This window comes from Lampris incognitus, chromosome 4 (genome assembly GCF_029633865.1).
Source record: "Lampris incognitus isolate fLamInc1 chromosome 4, fLamInc1.hap2, whole genome shotgun sequence".
Lineage (NCBI taxonomy): Eukaryota > Metazoa > Chordata > Actinopteri > Lampriformes > Lampridae > Lampris > Lampris incognitus.
Window position 1 is genome coordinate 70,147,299 of NC_079214.1, and position 21,102 is coordinate 70,168,400.

At 44.8% G+C, this 21,102-nt stretch overlaps 1 protein-coding gene across 6 annotated transcripts in view; it reads right to left on the reverse strand.

Moving 5' to 3' along the window:
- The window catches only part of dennd2b (DENN domain containing 2B), a 155,171-nt gene that overhangs the window by 48,669 nt on the left and 85,400 nt on the right, over window positions 1-21,102 (reverse strand). For all 6 annotated transcript variants that reach the window (XM_056279011.1, XM_056279016.1, XM_056279012.1 and 3 more), the window contains 8 exons: window positions 14,793-14,908; window positions 13,590-13,805; window positions 11,878-11,974; window positions 11,683-11,727; window positions 10,978-11,162; window positions 8,451-8,560; window positions 4,920-4,989; window positions 942-1,019 (listed from right to left, as the gene is read on the reverse strand). In XM_056279011.1, coding sequence (XP_056134986.1) covers window positions 942-1,019; window positions 4,920-4,989; window positions 8,451-8,560; window positions 10,978-11,162; window positions 11,683-11,727; window positions 11,878-11,974; window positions 13,590-13,805; window positions 14,793-14,908 — 917 coding nt within the window. The remainder of the gene's footprint in view (window positions 1-941; window positions 1,020-4,919; window positions 4,990-8,450; window positions 8,561-10,977; window positions 11,163-11,682; window positions 11,728-11,877; window positions 11,975-13,589; window positions 13,806-14,792; window positions 14,909-21,102) is intronic.

Here is a 21,102-nt window from a genome sequence, read left to right on the forward strand (position 1 = left end):
ATCCAAGGTCACATGATATATCACCTCACTGATATCAAATGAGGAGAATCCCCGTGTGCTGCACAGCAGCTGCCCACTGCTCCTCGCTACACAGCTAAGATGGGTTACATGCAGAGGAAGAATTTCCCCACGGGGATCAATAAAGTAGTAAAATAAAGCACTTTGAGCTTCAAACAGAGCCATGTGCAGTTAAATGACGTTAAATTAAGTTAAATGTAAATCTGTGCATTTGTACGACAGCTATTCAGGCCTCGGTGTCAATGTCCTCATTTATCATATCAATCATCATATCAATTATCAATTATCATATCAATTATCAATTCTCACATCAATTATCAATTATTGTGTCAATCATCATATCAATTACCATATCGATTACCAATTATCATATCAATTCCCAATTATCATATCAATTATCATATCAATTACCAATTATCGTATCAGTTGTCATATCAAAACCAAATTACAGACACCTGTACTAATAACACAACCAACATGTAAACATGGCAGGTCTGCTCCACGGTGAATTATCCACCATTAGCTGCAAGTAACAAAACATTTCATGTTTGAAACTGGGGATGAGTTGATGCCGTTTCGCATCACTGTCATCAAACAGCATCAGCATCTCAGACCATCCCTCCATAGGAACACCAGATTCATGAGGAAGTAGATATGGGTGGACACATTAAAAACGATGACTGCTGTGTTTATTGTCCCCCCCACCCCCCACCCCCGGAGAAGGAGTGAGGAGAACTGCTCAGACACCAGACCAGAAAGACTGAAATAAAGTGTGAAAGGCAGCAGGACTTCAGTAGAACATCCGTCTCTGTTCCTGCCTCACACCCCTCTCCATGATGGATCCCTGTGTGTGTGTGTGTGTGTGTGTGTGTGTGTGTGTGTGTGTGTGTGTGTGTGTGTGTGTGTGTATGTGTTGGGCTCACCTTGGAGAACAAGTCAAAGCAGCCTAGCCGGCTGATGATGCAGTAAACCTCTGGAAGGCGAGGCCCTTTCCCACTCGGCTGAAAGTCAAAGTCAAAGTAAAAGCAGTAGAAGTCATTAGACACAAGTTCTGAGGACCCATCAGGTGTGATAAACCAGTAGAAGTCATTAGACACTAGTTCTGAGGATTCATCAGGTGTGACAAACCAGTAGAAGTCATTAGACACTAGTTCTGAGGACTCATCAAGTGTGACAAACCAGTAGAAGTCATTAGACACTAGTTCTGAGGACTCATTAGGAGTGACAAACCAGTAGAAGTCATTAGACACAAGTTCTGAGGACCCATCAGGTGTGATAAACCAGTAGGTCATTAGACACTAGTTCTGAGGACTCATCAAGTGTGACAAACCAGTAGAAGTCATTAGACACTAGTTCTGAGGACTCATCAGGTGTGATAAACCAGTAGAAGTCATTAGACACTAGTTCTGAGGACTCATCAGGTGTGACAAACCAGTAGAAGTCATCAGACACTAGTTTTGATGACTCATCAGGTGTGACAAACCAGTAAAAGTCATTAGACACTAGTTTTGATGACTCATCAGGTGTGACAAACCAGTAGAAGTCATTAGACACTAGTTTTGAAGACTCATCAGATGTGACAAACCAGTAAAAGTCATTAGACACTAGTTCTGAAGACTCATCAGATGTGACAAACCAGTAGAAGTCATTAGACACTAGTTCTGAGGACTTGTCAGGTGTGTCAAACCAGTAGAAGTCATTAGACACTAGTTCTGAGGACTCATCAGGAGTGACAAACCAGTAGAAGTCATTAGACACTAGTTCTGAGGACTTGTCAGGTGTGACAGACACAGTGTGGCCTGAAAGTGTGTTGGAAAACAGTAGATCTTGTGTGACACAGAACTTTTTACCTGTAGCATGCACACAGAAACACAATCACAATAACACACAGATCATGGTCCAGATGTGGCATATTTCACCTTATTTAAAGAGAGGCAGCAGGTCAGCAGTGTGTGTATAAACCAGGTAAATACTATCCAAAGGAGTTGAATCAAGTGCAACTGGACTTGGTATATATCCGTGAAGACGTTTCGCCTCTCATCCAAGAGGCTTCCTCAGTTCCTGCCTTTCTGACTAGACCAAGCTAGTCTGACTGGCTGCTGATGAGACTCAGATATTTATCCTCTTTGGAGTCGTTATCAGAGCTATAGATATGCGTGGCTCTCCTGTGCTCCAATGTCCAGCCGCACCCATCACCATTGGAGCTATTGATTTGCATTTGTTTAGCAGCGACGGTCGTTGGGGGTGTTAGTTTTGACTTCATTGTTCAGTGGTCATGAGAGTGGTTGGAGCCGTTAGTGAGCGACTGTTGTTCTTGGAGGCTAGGCTTCTTGAGTCTCCTGGGAAGAGATGAAAGGACGGCATTGTAAGTGGGAGATAGGTGGTGTCGCAGACCTCCTCCTCTGTTGAGGGATGGCTTTTCCAGTTTCATATAGATGGCTTCCTTCACCCCTCTTTCAAACCATCTATCTTCTCTGTCCAAAATGTGTACGTTGCTGTCCTGGAAGGAGTGTGTCTTCTCCTTTAGGTGTAGATAGACTGCTGAGTCTTGTCCTCAGGAGTTTGGCCTTCTGTGTTGGGCCATCCATTTGTGTAGTGGGCGCGGCCAGACATCGGTACACAAAAGAGCGACTCGTATCTATGGCTCTGTTAGCGACGGGCATTGGTAAACATCGGAACACAAAGAGCCATGGACATCTATAGCTCTGATAACGACTCCAAAGAGGATAAATTCTGAGTCTCATCAGCAGCCAGTCAGACTAGCTTGGTCTAGTCGAAAGGCACGAACTGAGGAAGCCTCTTGGATGAGAGGTGAAACGTCTTCACGGATATATACCAAGTCCAGTTGCACTCGATTCAACACCTTTGGAGAACCATGACCTGGATGAATGAGAACATTCACAGACAGGTAAATACTACATATCCTGACTGTACATGTTAGAAAGGAAGTTAAATGTAAGACAGGAAGTTAAAGTCATTTATGTGGCTACTGGCTTCCTCTACACAAGTTTGTGTTTAGGAAGGTTTGTGTTTGTCTCTATCTGTTGAACTGGTGTTATCTTTACTCGCCTGCAAAAACACACACACACACACACACACACACACACACACACACACACAGGAGACACACACACACACACACACACACACACACACACACACACACACAGGAGAGACACACATTCACACACACACACACAAACACACACACGAGACACAAACACACACACAGGAGACACACACACACAAACACACACACAGAGAAGGAGAGACACCAGTCCACTTGTCCATATTAGGTATGCAATTTTCTCTTCTGGTTGCTCCTCTACTTATTCCAAATGGATGATTAAATCAACTATGTGCAGCTTGATTCAAGTCCTCAGGAATGCAGGGCTGCTGCCAGCCGCTGGACAGGCACCAGGGAGGAGGGGGCCGACTTAGTGGAGGGGAGATGCTCGCCTCCTTCTCTGCCCTCATTACAGCCAGGCTGATAGAGCTGCTGCTAGAACCTGATGCTGTGCTGCACACACAACCACAACACACTGCCACACTTTCCACAACCACAACACACTGCCACACTTTCCACAACCACAACACACTGCCACACTTTCCGCAACCTGCTAAAGACACGCAACACTTCCGAAAGCCATACACACTACATCTAAATCCAACACTTAAACACGCACGCACACACGCACGCATGTATACACACACACACACACACACACACACACACACACACACACACACACATACACAGTTTGTTTTTCTATACTTGTAAGAACACTCATTCACTCCATTCATTCCCTAGCCCCTAACCCAAACTCCAAGCCTTAACCCATATCCTAAACTCAAGTCCTGACCCTAAACTCAAGTCCTGACCCTAAACTCAAGTCCTAGCCCTAAACTCAAGTCCTGACCCTAAACTCAAGTCCTGACCCTAAACTCAAGTCCTAGCCCTAAACTCAAGTCCTGACCCTAAACTCAAGTCCTAGCCCTAAACTCAAGTCCTGACCCTAAACTCAAGTCCTGACCCTAAACTCAAGTCCTAGCCCTAAACTCAAGTCCTGACCCTAAACTCAAGTCCTGACCCTAAACTCAAGTCCTGACCCTAAACTCAAGTCCTGACCCTAAACTCAAGTCCTGACCCTAAACTCAAGTCCTTCACCCTAAACTCAAGTCCTAGCCCTAAACTCAAGTCCTGACCCTAAACTCAAGCCCTAGCCCTAAACTCAAGTCCTTCACCCTAAACTCAAGTCCTGACCCTAAACTCAAGTCCTGACCCTAAACTCAAGTCCTAACCCTCAACCCTAACCCTAAAATAGACCTTAAAGCAGTGAAGGCTGGCCAAAACGTCCTCACTTTGCAAAAATCTCCTCACTTTTATGGCTAAAAATTCAAATTGACACAAAGATAGCTGAACAAGAACACAGAGAAAGACACACATACTGATCCTGTAGTCCTGTAGTCCGGTACATACACCAAGGCCCCGCCTCACTAACACCATGCTGTCTGACCACACCCCACACGTGAGGCTCCACATGACACATGGAAGAGGGTTAACCAGGTGTCATTTACAGAGGAAATGCTCAACAATGACAAAGTAAAGGCTTTTCATGGATTCTCTGCTGTCTTTACTCTGCTGAGAAACACTGAGTACACTGAGGTCTGCTTTAAACCGAGGTTCTCCCAAAACACTACGCATCATTACAGCCCTGCATTCATAATCCCCCGTATGTTTTAGTAAGTGCTGCCGCTCTTGGTTGGCCACGCAGCTTGTTTGCAGTTCCACAGAAAAACCACGTCACTTGTTCACATAAAAAAGCTTGCAATAAAAAGATGGGGCTCGGCGTGGTGTGCCAGGCGAGGTTGAGGTGAGCGAGTGTTGAACGCTGTCTTACCAGCAGGCGTCTGCAGTACCCGAATCTCCTGCTGCCATCCTCTCCAGTCAACATGAACGAGAAGGTCTCACTGCAGCACAGAACAAACGTGGATGCATTAGGATCAGCACACCCACATACACACAAACGAGAGCATACACATGTTTTTCCACTTCACTTCACTTTTCATTCATCCTTAATTTGTAGGGGTGTAGTCCCACTACAGCAACATCTCTTTTGCAAAGATGAACTGTTCACCACAACAACTAATTACATAAAATGAAGCCGTGCTTCCACATACAGGCAACACACACACACACACACACACACACGTCGTCATCGTCATCTGGTGATAGACGATGGGAACAGCGTGGACAGGGGTGGACAGCATAGGGGGTGGACCCGTTCCTGTGGCTCTCTGTTCTCGGTGGATTTTTCGGCGGCGGTGCTTTTCTTCTGCATGTTTGTCAGTTTCGGCCTTGATGGAACCAGCCAAGCAGGCAGCTCTCCAGTGTTTTCCATTTTCCGCTACTTTTTCCCAGTTCTTAGGGTCGATGTTGAAGGTGATCAGTGTTCCCTTGATACAGTCCTGGGAGCTCCTCTTTTTCTTTGACCTTCAGTCAGTTCGGAGTGTAGGATTTGTTTCGGGAGTCTGTTGTTTGGCATCCTCTGGATGTGGCCAAGCCACCGCAGCTGGTGACGTTCAATTGTCGTCTCAATGGAAAGGACATTGGCTCTTTCGAGAACTTGATTGTTGGTGACACACACACACACACACACACACACACACACACACACACACACACACAAAGGAAGGAACTCAAATGCATCGCCTCTGCTAGTGTCAGACTATCCAATAGACAGTAAATGTTCATTAACAGAGATTTAATGTAGTTCTGTATTTTTTGATGCTACATCAGGGGTGGGCAACCTATGACACGACGGCCACCGTGGGCACGTGAGGTCATTAACACGGGCACACTGAGCAATTCAATAAAAATGTGTGCAAATATACTTTTTTGATAATAACATTTTAATATAAAATATAGCCTAATGGTAAACTAAATAATTTGATTTAAAATAATACTGAAATAATTAGTCTCCAAATACACCGTTGTTTGTGTGCTATCATGTTTGTTCTATCATTGTTTTTGTGTTCTATCATGCCCCCCCCCTCCCCGATCTGCACGCGAGCGCAGTGTTACAGTGGGAGTGACGACGTAGCATAGCTAGCTAGCTTTCTGTTTTGCTTCATGTCAAGAACAACTGACGAGGGCAGAAGAAATACTGTCTAATATTCACCTCTTTCAGCTGTCTTGGACAAACGAATTCGGATTTATTTTGTGAAAGGACTGAGCTGTGTGCACCCTCGGCTGCAAAAATGTTTAGTGTTGAACTTCAAGTGTAAAATCAAAGAAGGTTGACTCAGTTCACCTGGATACAACTTTCATTGACAATACGTTTCATCACTCAACTAAGTGCCATCGGCAGTCTAAACTGACTCCTGAATAAACGTAGTATCCAGATGAACTGATTCAACCTTCTTTGATTTTCTTACCTGGATTATTAAGACTTCAAGTGTAAAACGTCATTTTGAGACAAGGCAGGAGAAAAACGTCAACGATAAGGCTGATGGAGCTGAATCAGTCCAGAGGGCAGCAGCCCAGTACAGGAAGCAAAGCAGCAGGTTCACAACCTGATGTGCCACCAACAACCAAGCTACAGAGGGCAGCTATCAAGTCCTACAGAGTGTTGTTAACACGGAAGCCATTCTCCGATGGAGAGAATATGAAGGAGGCTTTCCTCAGCAGGTCGCAGGTCATACTTGATGGGTTACCAAACAAAGACCCGGTCATCAACAGGACCAAAGAAAAACCCGTTTCTGTGAAAATTGCATGACGGACATGGCTGGAAACATAAGACACCAGTAAACTGCTGCATTGAGAGATGTGTCGGTACTCAGAGTAGCTCTTGACCACAGTGTGGATGTAAACGATGGTCTACCTTCAGCAGTGTTACCAGATGTTACCACACACAAGAGTCGCGCTAAATCGGTGAGACTGAGTTAATTTTCTTTTGTGCCCTGGTAATTATCACACATTTGCGCAAATAATAAACTCTGTGTGTGTGTGGGGGGGGGGGTCTATTGGCATTTCAGAATCTAGACGGGGAGACGAGCAACTGCAGTAAAATAGCAATATATAGCAAAGCAATAAATCCTCATTATTAAAAGCATTAAAGCAATAAATGTTCATTATGAAAATGAACTGGCACTCGGGTCTGTGATTTTCTTTTTTTTAAGTGGCACAGGGCATCCAAAAGGTTGCTCGGTTGATAGTATACTTTATATTACCAAACAGTTCAATGTGATGAACCTTAGGTAAAGTGTTTACTATGATAGTTTTGTATATGTAAGCAGATATCATGATATAAATCAATATAGGTTTAAAGGTTTAAAGGAAAGATTTGTAAGTCAATAGCAATTCTGTATAAATCAAGAAACATATTAAATTATAAGGCTTTACATATTATTTACTGCTCACTCATACTTCCTTATATATCATACTGTGTTGAAGTCTGGGGATCAACGTATAAAACAACTGTTAATGCAATAGTTCTCTTACAAAAACGAGCCATAAGACTTATTAATAAGGTTGCCTACTATGAACATACTGACCCACTGTTTAGGAAATCGCATGTTATGAAATTTAATGATCTGGTATATTACAAAACAATGCAAATAATGTATAGAGCTAAATCAAATCTACTCCCAGTCACCATACAAAGGTTCTTCTCATCTCAAGAGACAAAGTATGATTTCAGAGATGACTGCAAATTTACGCTACCAAAGGCTAAAAAGGAGATTAAAAGGAGATGTTTATCTGTTTTAGGTGTTTCAATATGGAACGGGGCTGATATTAATTTAAGAAGGTGTAGTACATTTCAGATTTTCACAAGGACGGTTTGTAAAGCAATTTTCGAGGGCTACAAGTGTCCATGGTTTTGTAAAGGTTTTTTGTGTTCTTTTTATGATTTTGTTTCATTATGTTTTTCTAGACTCTGTAACTTTATTTGGTCTTGTAAAAACTGTTGATGGGTAGCTTCATTTGTCCTAAAGGACAGGCTTAAATATAAGCATTATGCTTCTGCCTGTGCCTTTTCAGTCACTGTTTGGAGTACATTGTTTGTATTGTAAACATTTGTTAATTGTGGGTGACTGAATGAAACTTAAACTAAACTAACTAAACTAAACTAAATTCCCTATGTTTAGTGTGATAATAATATTTTCCATATTGCCCAGCAGTACTGTGTCGAGGTGTTCCTCGGTGTCGCCACATCCAGTACCAGAGTGAGGGACGTGTCAGTGAGATACGAAAACATCAAAGCCATCCAGCTTTACCGTACGGTGTTGACATGAGATATTCCTTTGCAGTGAATATTTCCTCCTTCTGAAAAGTTCTTCTACTGTGAAGTGACTGTGATCCAATGTGCAAATCAACCATTTAGCAATGATGAATTCAATGTGAGTCCCCGGCAGGATCTTAGCTATACCTGCTGTATTCGGACACAGGGTTCCAGTCCTTCGCATCTGGGAAACAGAATTGAGGGATGGCTTTGAGCCTCTGCTCTGCCTCCCTCATCTGCTTGGTGGGCCGCTCTAGCTGTGAAGGGAGAGGAGAGAAGAGAGTCTCGTTCTGCAAATAATCACATCAAATAACACATCGGGCCTCTCCAACATGACCAATTAACAGCAAGACCGATATTTCTCCAGTGCAGGGTTACGTCCCCATCAACCCCTGTTCTAACTAACACTCCTCTGCCTCAACATGAGCCAATCAGAGAGTCAGAAAGTCAGAGTTAGAGAGTCAGCATGTCAGAGGGTCAAAGTCAGACAGTCAGAGTCAGAGTCAGATTCAGAGAGTCAGAGAGTCAGAGAGTCAGCATGTCAGAGGGTCAGAGAGTCAGTCAGAGAGTCAGAGTCAGACAGTCAGAGTCAGAGAGTCGGGCTCATCGCTGGCAGAGCAATGCCTCCATCTCCCTAGGTACACTATCAATGAGCCCAAATCTTAAGTAACGTTTAAAGACATATTTAAATAACTAAACACAAGCCCCATGCAGAAATGGTTTCCTACTTAAATAAATAAGTGTTAATAACCTCCCAAGATCTGCTGGGCCCTTCAAAACAAATCTGAACAGGTGCCTGCCTCCTCTTGTCAACAGCTTCCACAATCCACGTAAGGTTGGGGGGGGGGGGGTCAATATTAATGCAACCCAAAATTGTGATACTAAACTGTGATGATTTTAATATTGCAACATTTCCCCTGAATCAAAATGAAGAGATGCTGTGAAGAGGTTTGATGCAATGATTTGTAAATCTTTGAATGTGTGAATTTGAATAGTTTGAGCATTTAGTAAGACATGGCAATTGACTTGCCTAAGCCGCCACAGTCTATCAACCACATGTATTGATGGCATGTCTATTGACTTCGTTGACAGCTATTAATAACTGACACATAAGCTGACTTTGATCTAAACACTGACAATCTGCAAAAAGGGACAGCAGAGATTGTATCTTTTAAGGAAGTTAAATTCTTTTTAACTGTCTCTTTTACAAGTCATTTATTGAATCTATTTTAACCCTTAGCACAATTCCTTGGTTTAGCAGTTTAAATGTCCAGAACAAGAACCGGCTCAAAAAACAGAGAAGGAGGCCAGCAAGGTTGTTGGTGTCATCCAAACTCTACTAAAAGATGTATTCACTTGTCAGCTGGAAGGAGGTCTGTACTGAGCTGTCCAGATCACCAACTCAACTCGGACTTCTAGCTTCTTCCTTCAGGCTGCACATTTAAGCTTCCCATGGCAAGATGCAATAGATGGAAACAGTCTTTCACACCCAGAAACATAGGTTTATTGAACTCCAATACACTATTTGAACTTTAAATTGAAGTGTAGTGTGGGTAAAAGGTATCATGTATATTGTGGGTCCAGTATGTTGCTACGCTAGTTATGTTTTTCCACCTGCTGCAAAGCCAACTTCCCTTTTAGAGAAGTACTGATCTTAAGTGGGAAACGTACTCATGTTTTAAGCTTTTCTTTACATGCATTTACTTTGAGCCCCTTATTGTAATAAGTGTTTTCTCTAGATTATGACAGTATTCACATTTCACTGTTGATGATAGCAGATGGAGCCTTAAAGATAGAACTGCAAGGGGTGTCCAGGTAGCGTAGCGGTCTATTTCGTTGCCTACCAACAAGGGGGTCGCCGGTTCAAATCCCCGTGTTGCCACCAGCTTGGTCGGGCATCCCTACAGACACAATTGGCCATGTCTGCTGGTGGGAAGCCAGATGTGGGTATGTGTCCTGGTCGCTGCACTAGCGCCTCCTCTGATCGGTCGGGGCGCCTGTTCGGTGGGGAAGGGTAACCTCGGGGAATAGTGTGATCCTCCCACGCACTACGTCCCCCTGGTGAAACTCCTCACTGTCAGGGAAAAAGAAGCGGCTGGCGACTCCACATGTATCTGAGGAAGCATGTGGTAGCCTGCAGCCCTCCCCGGATCAGCAGAGGGGGTGGAGCAGCGACCGGGACGGCTCAGAAAAATAGGGTAATTGGCCAAGTACAATTGGGAGGAAAAGGGGGGGGGGTTTAAAAAATGGAACCGCAATATCAATTCATTATATTTATTATATCGTGATATTTGAACATTTTAAATATGTTTCAAATCAGCACTAAAACATCATTGTAATATGGAATCGGGCGGTATCTGCTGATTCCAGCCCTAAAATAAACAGTGTCTTTGATCACAATCAACAGTAATTACATATGATGACATGTCTAAACCTCACAGCTAACGTTCTCCTCAGCTATTTGTACCTCAACTCAAATCAAAACATGCTCGGGGGCTACATCATAGTTTTGCCAGTGCACATTCAACTATAATAGCATAAGTAGATTAAACTGCTCTTTAGGAGTTTTGCACATTTTGTCCCCGTAATGTCTGTGCTGAGGGAGCCACAACAAAGAGGGCCGGTAGGGATAAGAACTGTTTGGATCCTGGTTGAAAGGCCGTTGGGTTTTTACCTTGGGGAACTGATAAGTGACTTCCGGGGAGTAGGAGTTTTTGCTAGGCTTCTTCTTCAAGGAGACCACCACAAAGTACTCAAACAGCTCTCTCTCCTGCCACTCAATGAGCTGCAGCTCCAGCGTGCGGTAGCTCGGGGCCCGTCGCAGGATGGACTGCAGTTTCAGCAGTCGCTGGGTGTGGGCTAAAGAGTGAAGCAAGCATTACTAAAATGCATTACTGGGACTCAGTTTGTTCTAATATGCAACTCACGGTCAAGCATGCAAATGCACGTTAAAACTAACAGTGCATCATCCTTGATAAAGATAAACTGTCAGAGAATGAAAGCTAGCTTGCATTATATGAAGCTGTTAAAACAGTCAATACGCACCTTATAACTCACTGTTACTGACATCACTGACAGCTTGTGTTTAAGAAAGAGAGAATTCAACAACAAATCTCATATAATCTTCTCGTGAGATCTCGACAGACCACAGAGAGATATTTGTGTAGTCTACTGCTAATCCATCCATAATGTAATCCTTTCAGTGACGTTTCTGTGGACTGTGAGGTCACAGACAGTCACCTGTGAAAGCTAGGAGTGATATTGAGACCACGCACAGTGAGGAAATCAACCTACTGCCCGAGGAAAGAGAAAACTACAGCTCAAGTATTACATCTCACCCTGAAGAAGTGGAGCTGAAATGCATGCTGTGACCTCTCACCTTTGAACCTGTCATCTGAGTCGCTCTCACTCTCGCTGTTGTCATCTGGAGGTAGACATGAGACAGACAAATAGGGGACAACTCTACAAGCATGTGTTTATGTCAGGGAATGACATAGCTAAAGCTCTATGTGGGTGGCAGAGACACAAATATTTACTCACTAGTCCAGCCGGTGGAAAAGAGGAGAGTTCTTACCTCTCAGAGATGTAGTCTCTATGTTGGACATGGACAGCTTCTTTAGCCTCTTTTTCCCCCTTTTAGTGCAGTAAATAGTGTTGATTCTCTGGACCATCTGTAAGCAGAGAGAGAGAATTCTGCGTACGGGTGATAGCAAGTGGAGCGCTGTGTGATCTCCTGAAGTGAGGAGGTGAGTCAGGACTTTATAAAGGTGTACCTGTTCAAAATTAACAATGTCACACGCACCACAAGCTGAGCCTAGAAGGTCAAGTGAAATGACATTCAGAGCACCAAAAACTTCCATGATTGGTCATGCATGTGAATGAAACAGAATGGTGTGGTGGGATTTTGAGAGGGGAGGGAGTTTGATTTGACTGACAGCCAATAGCAGCCATGCTATTGAAGGGCATGCTAATCATCATCATCATCATCAGTTCCATAACCTATTGAGGTCGCAGGAGCACAGCTGATGCCTCAACAGGTTGAGTCATCATTGTGTTTCAGAAGGGGGAGTACCTGGTGGTCCCTATCTCCTCTCCAGGTATGGGTGGCCATTGGTTCACAGAGGAACTCATCTGCCCTTTGACAGGTTTTGTTTTTAGGCCTGTTGGGTGTCCACACACCCTCCTCACAACAACCCAAGGGTTGAAGTGGGGGTGCGGGTTTAGTCGCCGATGGCCCGACGGTTGCAGTTTAATGTCGTACCCAGGACAGATGCTAATGGCTAGTATCAATTTGGCCAATTTGTTAGTGTATGCCCGCCAAGTGCAGGATGACGTAACTGAAAAAATATTGTTTGTCAGGAAGAGAAAAACATTATTCTTTTGAAGAGAAAAATAAAATCGTTTGTGAATTTCTAGAACATAGTGTTAAAATGATATACATTACATGCAGATAAGAGGTGGCAAGAATGAAAATGCATTTTTTTTCCATGGGACCTTCCTTCCTTTCTTCCTTTCTTTTATTTTATTCCGTTTTTATCCCCAATTGTTAATTGTACTTGGCCAATTACCCCACTCTTCCGAGCTGTCCCGGTCTCTTTCTGCTCCACCCCCTCTGCCAATCTGGGGAGGGCTGCAGACTACCACATGCCTCCTCCGATACCTGTGGAGTCACCAGCTGCTTCTTTTCACCTGACAGTGAGGAGTTTCACCAGGGGGACGTAGCACGTGGGAGGATCACGCTATTCCCCCCAGTTCCCCCTCCCCCTCGAACAGGTGCTCCCACCAACCAGAGGAGACACTAGTGCAGCGAGCAGGACACATACCCACATCCGGCTTCCCACCTGCAGACACGGCCAATTGTGTCTGTAGGGACACCTGACCAAGCCGGAGGTAACACGGGGATTCGAACCAGCGATCCCTGTGTTGGTAGGCAATGGAATAGACCGCTACACTACCTTCATGGGACCTTTAAACAACAATTTTACACACACACACACACACACACACACACACACACACACACACACACACACACACACACACACACACACACACACACACACTCTCTCTCTCTCTCTCTCTAGCGTGCTGCATTTCAGAAATGTCCTCTCCAAAAGACAGCACTAATAAGACACACAGAGCTGCTCACTCTCTCAGACTAGTGATGTTTCTCCATAGGGACATGAGCTTGTTTAGGAATTAAAACTGACAAAACGGAGGGAGAGAACTCTGCAAAGACTCAGTCAGTGTACCTAGGAACATTTTACCGAGGCCAGCAGTATGTACCTTGGGAATCCTCCAGTGTCTATGGGAGGCCAGGGAGTCGGTGGTGGTACAGAGGCTGTGATCCGGCAGCCCACACTGGGAGGACGAGGCAGTGAGCCGAGGTAGCAGCAGCATGTCATCATGGCTGTGACGCTTGGACAGCTGTGATGAGCGGTGGCTCTTCCTGTCACTGGGACCAGGGAGACACAGGGACTGGCTACTGGGTTTGGAGGGCAGCTAGTAGAGGGGGGAGGCAGGTTGTCAATGCAGAGAAAACTACCTTTTTGTACCATTTATCAAAATCTCTTTAAGGGAAACAATCATGATTTTCAGCCATTGCTGAGGAGTCTTGTGTGTCTGAACTGCTACCAAATAGTGTGGGAAAAGTGTCCACCCGTGACGTCACTTTCAGAAGATTTGTGACTATGAAAACAACCTTTCCTTCCTGGTTTGCCACTATCTTTGGTGAGCGACGTCAAACTAGGCTACATTGTATAAGAAAATACAAATAATACTACATAATAAATAATACTACATAGAGCTGGCAGACAATCTGCCCTAGTGGAGTTCCAGAGACACCCAGAAGACTGTTCAGCATCATGGCCACAATATATATGTATGTGTATGTATGTGTGTGTGTGTGTGTGTGTGTGTGTGTGTGTGTGTGTGTGTGTGTGTGTGTGTATAGATAGATAGATAGATAGATAGATAGATAGATAGATAGATAGATAGATAGATAGATAGATAGATAGATAGATAGATAGATAGATAGATAGATAGATAGATAGATAGATAGATAGATAGATACACACACATATATACAAAAAAACACACAGAAAAAGGGAAACAATCATGATTTTCAACATTAAGCACTATTTACTCCGGTTCATTTAAGCAAGATATTTTCCTTCTGCAAGCTGGAAAGTTCTCTCTTTTTTTTTTAATATGTTCTCTTTTCTAAAATAAGTAAAATGATTCTTCTTTCCTTTGGTAAGATAAAGTGCTCCTGCACTAAAATGTAAAAGCCAAGTTTCCAGTCTAACCTTTCTGTGAAACATTACCAGGAATAAAAACATCAAATAGCTTCCTGGAGCAAACCAAATGAGAAATATTGTGGAATAACAAGATTCTTTGCAAGATCCTGTTCACTACTCTGACCTGAAACCCGTTCGGGGTGATCATTTTACCTTCAGTCCAGTTTCCTTTAACTCCCAGCTGATTTACCTGAGGTGGTGAGTTCAGCTTCCTGTCCATGGATCTTTTGTTCTCTGGTACAAGACAAGACTTCCGAAGTAAACTCCTCCGCTTCAGGTCAACATCCTCATACGGGTTCTCCTTCTCTGTGGGGATGCAGGCAAACATTCAGTCAAACTCGAACACAATGCAAGCCGTAAGGCTACGGAACATCTACAAACAAAGACTGTCTTTGACAGAAGACAGAGGTGGCTGTGGGGCCAGGAAGGGCAATTAGGGGGCCGTAAGGGGTGTCGGGGGCATGACGGAGGCTCTCTACGGTTGGTTAGGCTGAAGAGAGATGAGTCCTGCTGGGTTGGCGAAAGGTCACTATCAGCTGGCTGAAGTGAACTGCCTCTTTTCAAAATAGCTACCATTGGCCCTGGGCCCATTTGCTAGGCCCGCTGAAACTCCTGGACTGCTTCTAGTGAGTCACCGTCCAAGCATGCAAGCTGTCTCCTCTAAGAGATGGAATGATCAGATGAGGAGGATCATTATCACTTCGAAAGTTATGTTCATGCTAAGAACCGTAAGAGAATTTCAAAACCAGCAAGTTTCTTCAAAGAAAGTGAAAACAGACATTTGCATAGAAACATAACTAACTGTTGGAGAAGGCCCAGATCACACGTCACATGATCCGGGCCTTCTCCAGCGGTTAGTATAACAATAATAGCACAGCATAACAGCCAGAAAGGAAGAAAACAATAAACATGCATTTGCCTCTATTGAGGGGCTGTGACTAACCCATAAGCCAAAAGACGTTAAAGGTACCATACGAGATTTCCAACACTGATAGAGCCCCAAATAACTGTCTGCTGTGTAGAGAGATAGTGGAGTAATGGTGTCCTGAGCAGCCCTTACAAGAAATAGTACACTTGAAGTTTATTTTATGAAGTAAACTTCAAGTAAAGTTCAAGTATATGTACTAGTAGTATACTTGTAAGTATACCTAAGTATAATTTTGTTTAGTATATCTCTGATAAGTACTTAAAACGTAATCTGAAAATATACTCACTGATATTTACTTTAAAATAAGTATACTAATAGCACACTTGAATAAACTACTTGTTTGTACGGGAGAGAATGGAGGTCACGCCCTCGGTGCATGTTATAATCCCCGTTTCTTTGTTTTGGAAATTCGGCCATGCCTTGCACGCATATTAGTGCATGTGAGTAGCTAGCGTTAGCAGGATAGTACATGTGAGTAGCTAGCGTTAGCATGGTAGTGCATGTGAGTACATAGTGTTAGCAGGATAGTACATGTGAGTAGCTAGCGTTAGCAGGATAGTACATGTGAGTAGCTAGCGTTAGCATGGTAGTGCATGTGAGTACATAGTGTTAGCAGGATAGTACATGTGAGTAGCTAGCGTTAGCATGGTAGTGCAGATAGCGTTAGCAGGATAGTACATGTGAGTAGCTAGCGTTAGCAGGATAGTACATGTGAGTAGATAGCGTTAGCAGGGTACTACTGCATGTGAGTAGCTAGCGTTAGCATGTTAGTGCATGTGAGTAGCTAGCGTTAGCAGGGTAGTGCTTGTGAGTAGATAGTTTTAGCAGGGTAGTGCATGTGAGTAGCTAGCGTTAGCAGGGTACTACTGCATGTGAGTAGCTAGCGTTAGCATGTTCGTGCATGTGAGTAGCTAGCGTTAGCAGGATAGTGTATGCGAGTAGCCAGCGTTGGCAGGATAGTGAATAGCAGGGTAGTGCATGTGAGTAGCTAGCGTTAGCAGGATAGTACATGTGAGTAGATAGCGTTAGCAGGGTAGTGCATGTGAGTAGACAGCGTTAGCAGGGTAGTGCATGTGAGTAGCTAGCGTTAGCAGGATAGTACATGTGAGTAGCTAGCGTTAGCAGGGTAGTGCATGTGAGTAGATAGCGTTAGCAGGGTAGTGCATGTGAGTAGCTAGCGTTAGCAGGGTACTACTGCATGTGAGTAGCTAGCGTTAGCATGTTAGTGCATGTGAGTAGCTAGCGTTAGCAGGATACTACTGCGTGTGAATAGCTAGCGTTAGCATGTTCGTGCATGTGAGTAGCTAGCGTTAGCAGGATAGTGCATGTGAGTAGCTAGCGTTGGCAGGATAGTGAATAGCAGGGTAGTGCATGTGAGTAGCTAGCGTTAGCAGGATAGTACATGTGAGTAGATAGCGTTAGCAGGGTAGTGCATGTGAGTAGATAGCGTTAGCAGGGTAGTGCATGTGAGTAGCTAGCGTTAGCAGGATAGTACATGTGAGTAGCTAGCGTTAGCAGGATAGTGCATGTGAGTAGCTAGCGTTGGCAGGATAGTGAATAGCATGGTAGTACATGTGAGTAGCTAGCGTTAGCAGTATAGTAAATGTGAGTAGATAGCGTTAGCAGGGTACTACTGCATGTGAGTAGCTAGCGTTAGCATGTTAGTGCATGTGAGTAGCTAGCGTTAGCAGGGTAGTGCATGTGAGTAGATAGCGTTAGCAGGGTAGTGCATGTGAGTAGCTAGCGTTAGCAGGGTACTACTGCATGTGAGTAGCTAGCGTTAGCAGGGTACTACTGCATGTGAGTAGCTAGCGTTAGCATGTTAGTGCATGTGAGTAGCTAGCGTTAGCAGGATACTACTGCGTGTGAATAGCTAGCGTTAGCATGTTCGTGCATGTGAGTAGCTAGCGTTAGCAGGATAGTGCATGTGAGTAGCTAGCATTGGCAGGATAGTGAATAGCAGGGTAGTGCATGTGAGTAGCTAGCGTTAGCAGGATAGTACATGTGAGTAGATAGCGTTAGCAGGGTAGTGCATGTGAGTAGATAGCGTTAGCAGGGTAGTGCATGTGAGTAGCTAGCGTTAGCAGGATAGTACATGTGAGTAGCTAGCGTTAGCAGGATAGTGCATGTGAGTAGCTAGCGTTGGCAGGATAGTGAATAGCATGGTAGTGCATGTGAGTAGCTAGCGTTAGCAGGATAGTAAATGTGAGTAGATAGCGTTAGCAGGGTACTACTGCATGTGAGTAGCTAGCGTTAGCATGTTAGTGCATGTGAGTAGCTAGCGTTAGCAGGGTAGTGCATGTGAGTAGATAGCGTTAGCAGGGTAGTGCATGTGAGTAGCTAGCGTTAGCAGGGTACTACTGCATGTGAGTAGCTAGCGTTAGCATGTTAGTGCATGTGAGTAGCTAGCGTTAGCAGGATACTACTGCGTGTGAATAGCTAGCGTTAGCATGTTCGTGCATGTGAGTAGCTAGCGTTAGCAGGATAGTGCATGTGAGTAGCTAGCGTTGGCAGGATAGTACATGTGAGTAGATAGCGTTAGCAGGGTAGTGCATGTGAGTAGATAGCGTTAGCAGGGTACTACTGCATGTGAGCAGCTAGCGTTAGCATGTTAGTGCATGTGAGTAGCTAGCGTTAGCAGGATAGCTAGCAAGCGGACAGTTACGTTACATGGATTTAGGTCACTCGGCAGATCGAACAGCTCCTTACCAAGCTGAGTAACTATACTTTAAAAATCAATATTCCAACCGGACCGAACCGAGCGAAATAACAGCCAAGACCGTAAAGGGAGGAACACGAAAGGAGGCGGAGGTTTGTGTTGGTTTGGTCCGAGACGCTGGTGCTGAATATCATCAACAGCACGTGTCTTAAGTTATCTTTAAACCGCGTGTGATAACTTGCCTTGATGGCGGAACGCTGGTCCGAATCCACAGCTGTGTCTATAATGTTAGAAGGATCTCCATGACCACAGCTACACGCAACACAGACGTTTGGGGACGCCAACCCCTCCATGTGCTCTGGTGCTAAAAACACGACCGCTCTGGTCGCCATCTTGCGCGCCTTCAGAATTCACCTTTCTTTTCTTTTTTTTTTGAGACGAGTGAGTTTTATTAAAACATCACCTCACTCAAAGTGGCAAAAACGACATTAATGAAATTATATAAACATTAAAAAAAATATGTATATCCTCCAATCTGCATATCTTCACAATTCCAAACCGGTCAGCGTTCGAACTTGTGATGACGTCAGACGACCAACAAGCGTGCACGGCGGATCAATACGAACGAGTGGAGTGGCCACGGCATTTTCTGAAAAACGTCTCTTCTTTATAAACTGCGTTATCAGCGGGAGGTTAAATTCGAAATTGCCGGATAAATTAGTATTAGTGTCCACCAGGCCCCCGGCGTCCATTCAGGGTACCAGGATGTTTTGTAAACACGTCACGTCCTGTCCGACACTAGCGTTTCCCGCCAGTGTGCCAGAGCAACAGAGCAGGCAGAAGCAGAGGGTCGAGCCCAACTACCACAGCGGTAACGAGTAGAAGTTCATATTTCACCCTAACGATGTTATCACGTGGACCTTCAAACATCGAGCTTTGATTCTCGCTTCTTTTTCAGGACCTGAACAAAAGATATCGGGCCCACTGAGCGCCGGACGTGTTGGGACAGAGCGCGGGTTTCCCCGGGCCGGCTGCATGCTGCCTTGACGTTCCTATTGAATCGGTACGTGATAACCCAGAAGAGCAGAGCAGTAAGGCTGCAGACCACTGCTGCCTTAATGTTCCTATTGAATCGGTACATGATAACCCAGAAGAGCAGAACAGTAAGGCTGCAGACCACTGCTGCCTTGATGTTCCTATTGAATCGGTACATGATAACCCAGAAGAGCAGAACAGTAAGGCTGCAGACCACTGCTGCCTTGACGTTCCTATTGAATCGGTACGTGATAACCCAGAAGAGCAGAGCAGGCAGCCTTGACATTCCTATTGAATCGGTACGTGATAACCCAGAAGAGCAGAGCAGTAAGGCTGCAGACCACTGCTGCCTTGATGTTACTATTGAATCGGTACGTGATAACCCAGAAGAGCAGAGCAGTAAGGCTGCAGACCACTGCTGCCTTGACGTTCCTATTGAATCGGTACGTGATAACCTAGAAGAGCAGAGCAGTAAGGCTGCAGACCACTGCTGCCTTGACGTGCCTATTGAATCGGTACGTGATAACCCAGAAGAGCAGAGCAGTAAGGCGTTCCTATTGAATCGGTACGTGATAACCCAGAAGAGCAGAGCAGTAAGGCTGCCTTGACGTTCCTATTGAATCGGTACGTGATAACCCAGAAGAGCAGAGCAGTAAGGCTGCAGACCACTGCAGCCTTTACGTTCCTATTGAATCGGTACGTCATAACCCAGAAGAGCAGAGCAGTAAGGCTGCAGACCACTGCTGCCTTGATGTTCCTATTGAATCGGTACGTGATAACCCAGAAGAGCAGAGCAGTAAGGCTGCAGACCACTGCTGCCTTGATGTTCCTATTGAATCAGTACGTGATAACCCAGAAGAGCAGAGCAGTAAGGCTGCAGACCACTGCTGCCTTGACGTTCCTATTGAATCGGTACGTGATAACCTAGAAGAGCAGAGCAGTAAGGCTGCAGACCACTGCTGCCTTGACATGCCTATTGCATCGGTACATGATAACCCAGAAGAGCAGAGCAGTAAGGCTGCAGGTCTGCAGCCTTGATGTTCCTATTGAATCGGTACGTGATAACCCAGAAGAGCAGAACAGTAAGGCTGCAGACCACTGCAGCCTTGACGTTCCTATTGAATCGGTACGTGATAACCCAGAAGAGCAGAGCAGTAAGGCTGCACTGCAGCCTTGACGTTCCTATTGAATCGGTATGTGATAACCCAGAAGAGCAGAGCAGTAAGGCTGCAGACCACTGCTGCCTTAATGTTCCTATTGAATCGGTACGTGATAACCCATAACAGCAGAGCAGTAAGGCTGCAGACCACTGCAGCCTTGACGTTCCTATTGAATCGGTACGTGATAACCCAGAAGAGCAGAGCAGTAAGGCTGACGTTCCTATTGAATCGGTACGTGATAACCCAGAAGAGCAGAGCAGTAAGGCTGCAGTGGTCTGCAGCCTTGACGTTCCTATTGAATCGGTACGTGATAACCCAGAAGAGCAGAACAGTAAGGCTGCAGACCACTGCTGCCTTGATGTTCCTATTGAATCGGTACGTCATAACCCAGAAGAGCAGAGCAGTAAGGCTGCAGACCGCTGCTGCCTTGACGTTCCTGTTGAATCGGTACGTGATAACCCAGAAGAGCAGAGCAGTAAGGCTGCAGACCAATGCTGCCTTGATGTTCCTATTGAATCGGTATGTGATAACCCAGAAGAGCAGAGCAGTAAGGCTACAGACCACTGCTGCCTTGATGTTCCTATTGAATCGGTATGTGATAACCCAGAAGAGCAGAGCAGTAAGGCTGCAGACCACTGCAGCCTTGACGTTCCTATTGAATCGGTACATGATAACCCAGAAGAGCAGAGCAGTAAGGCTGACGTTCCTATTGAATCGG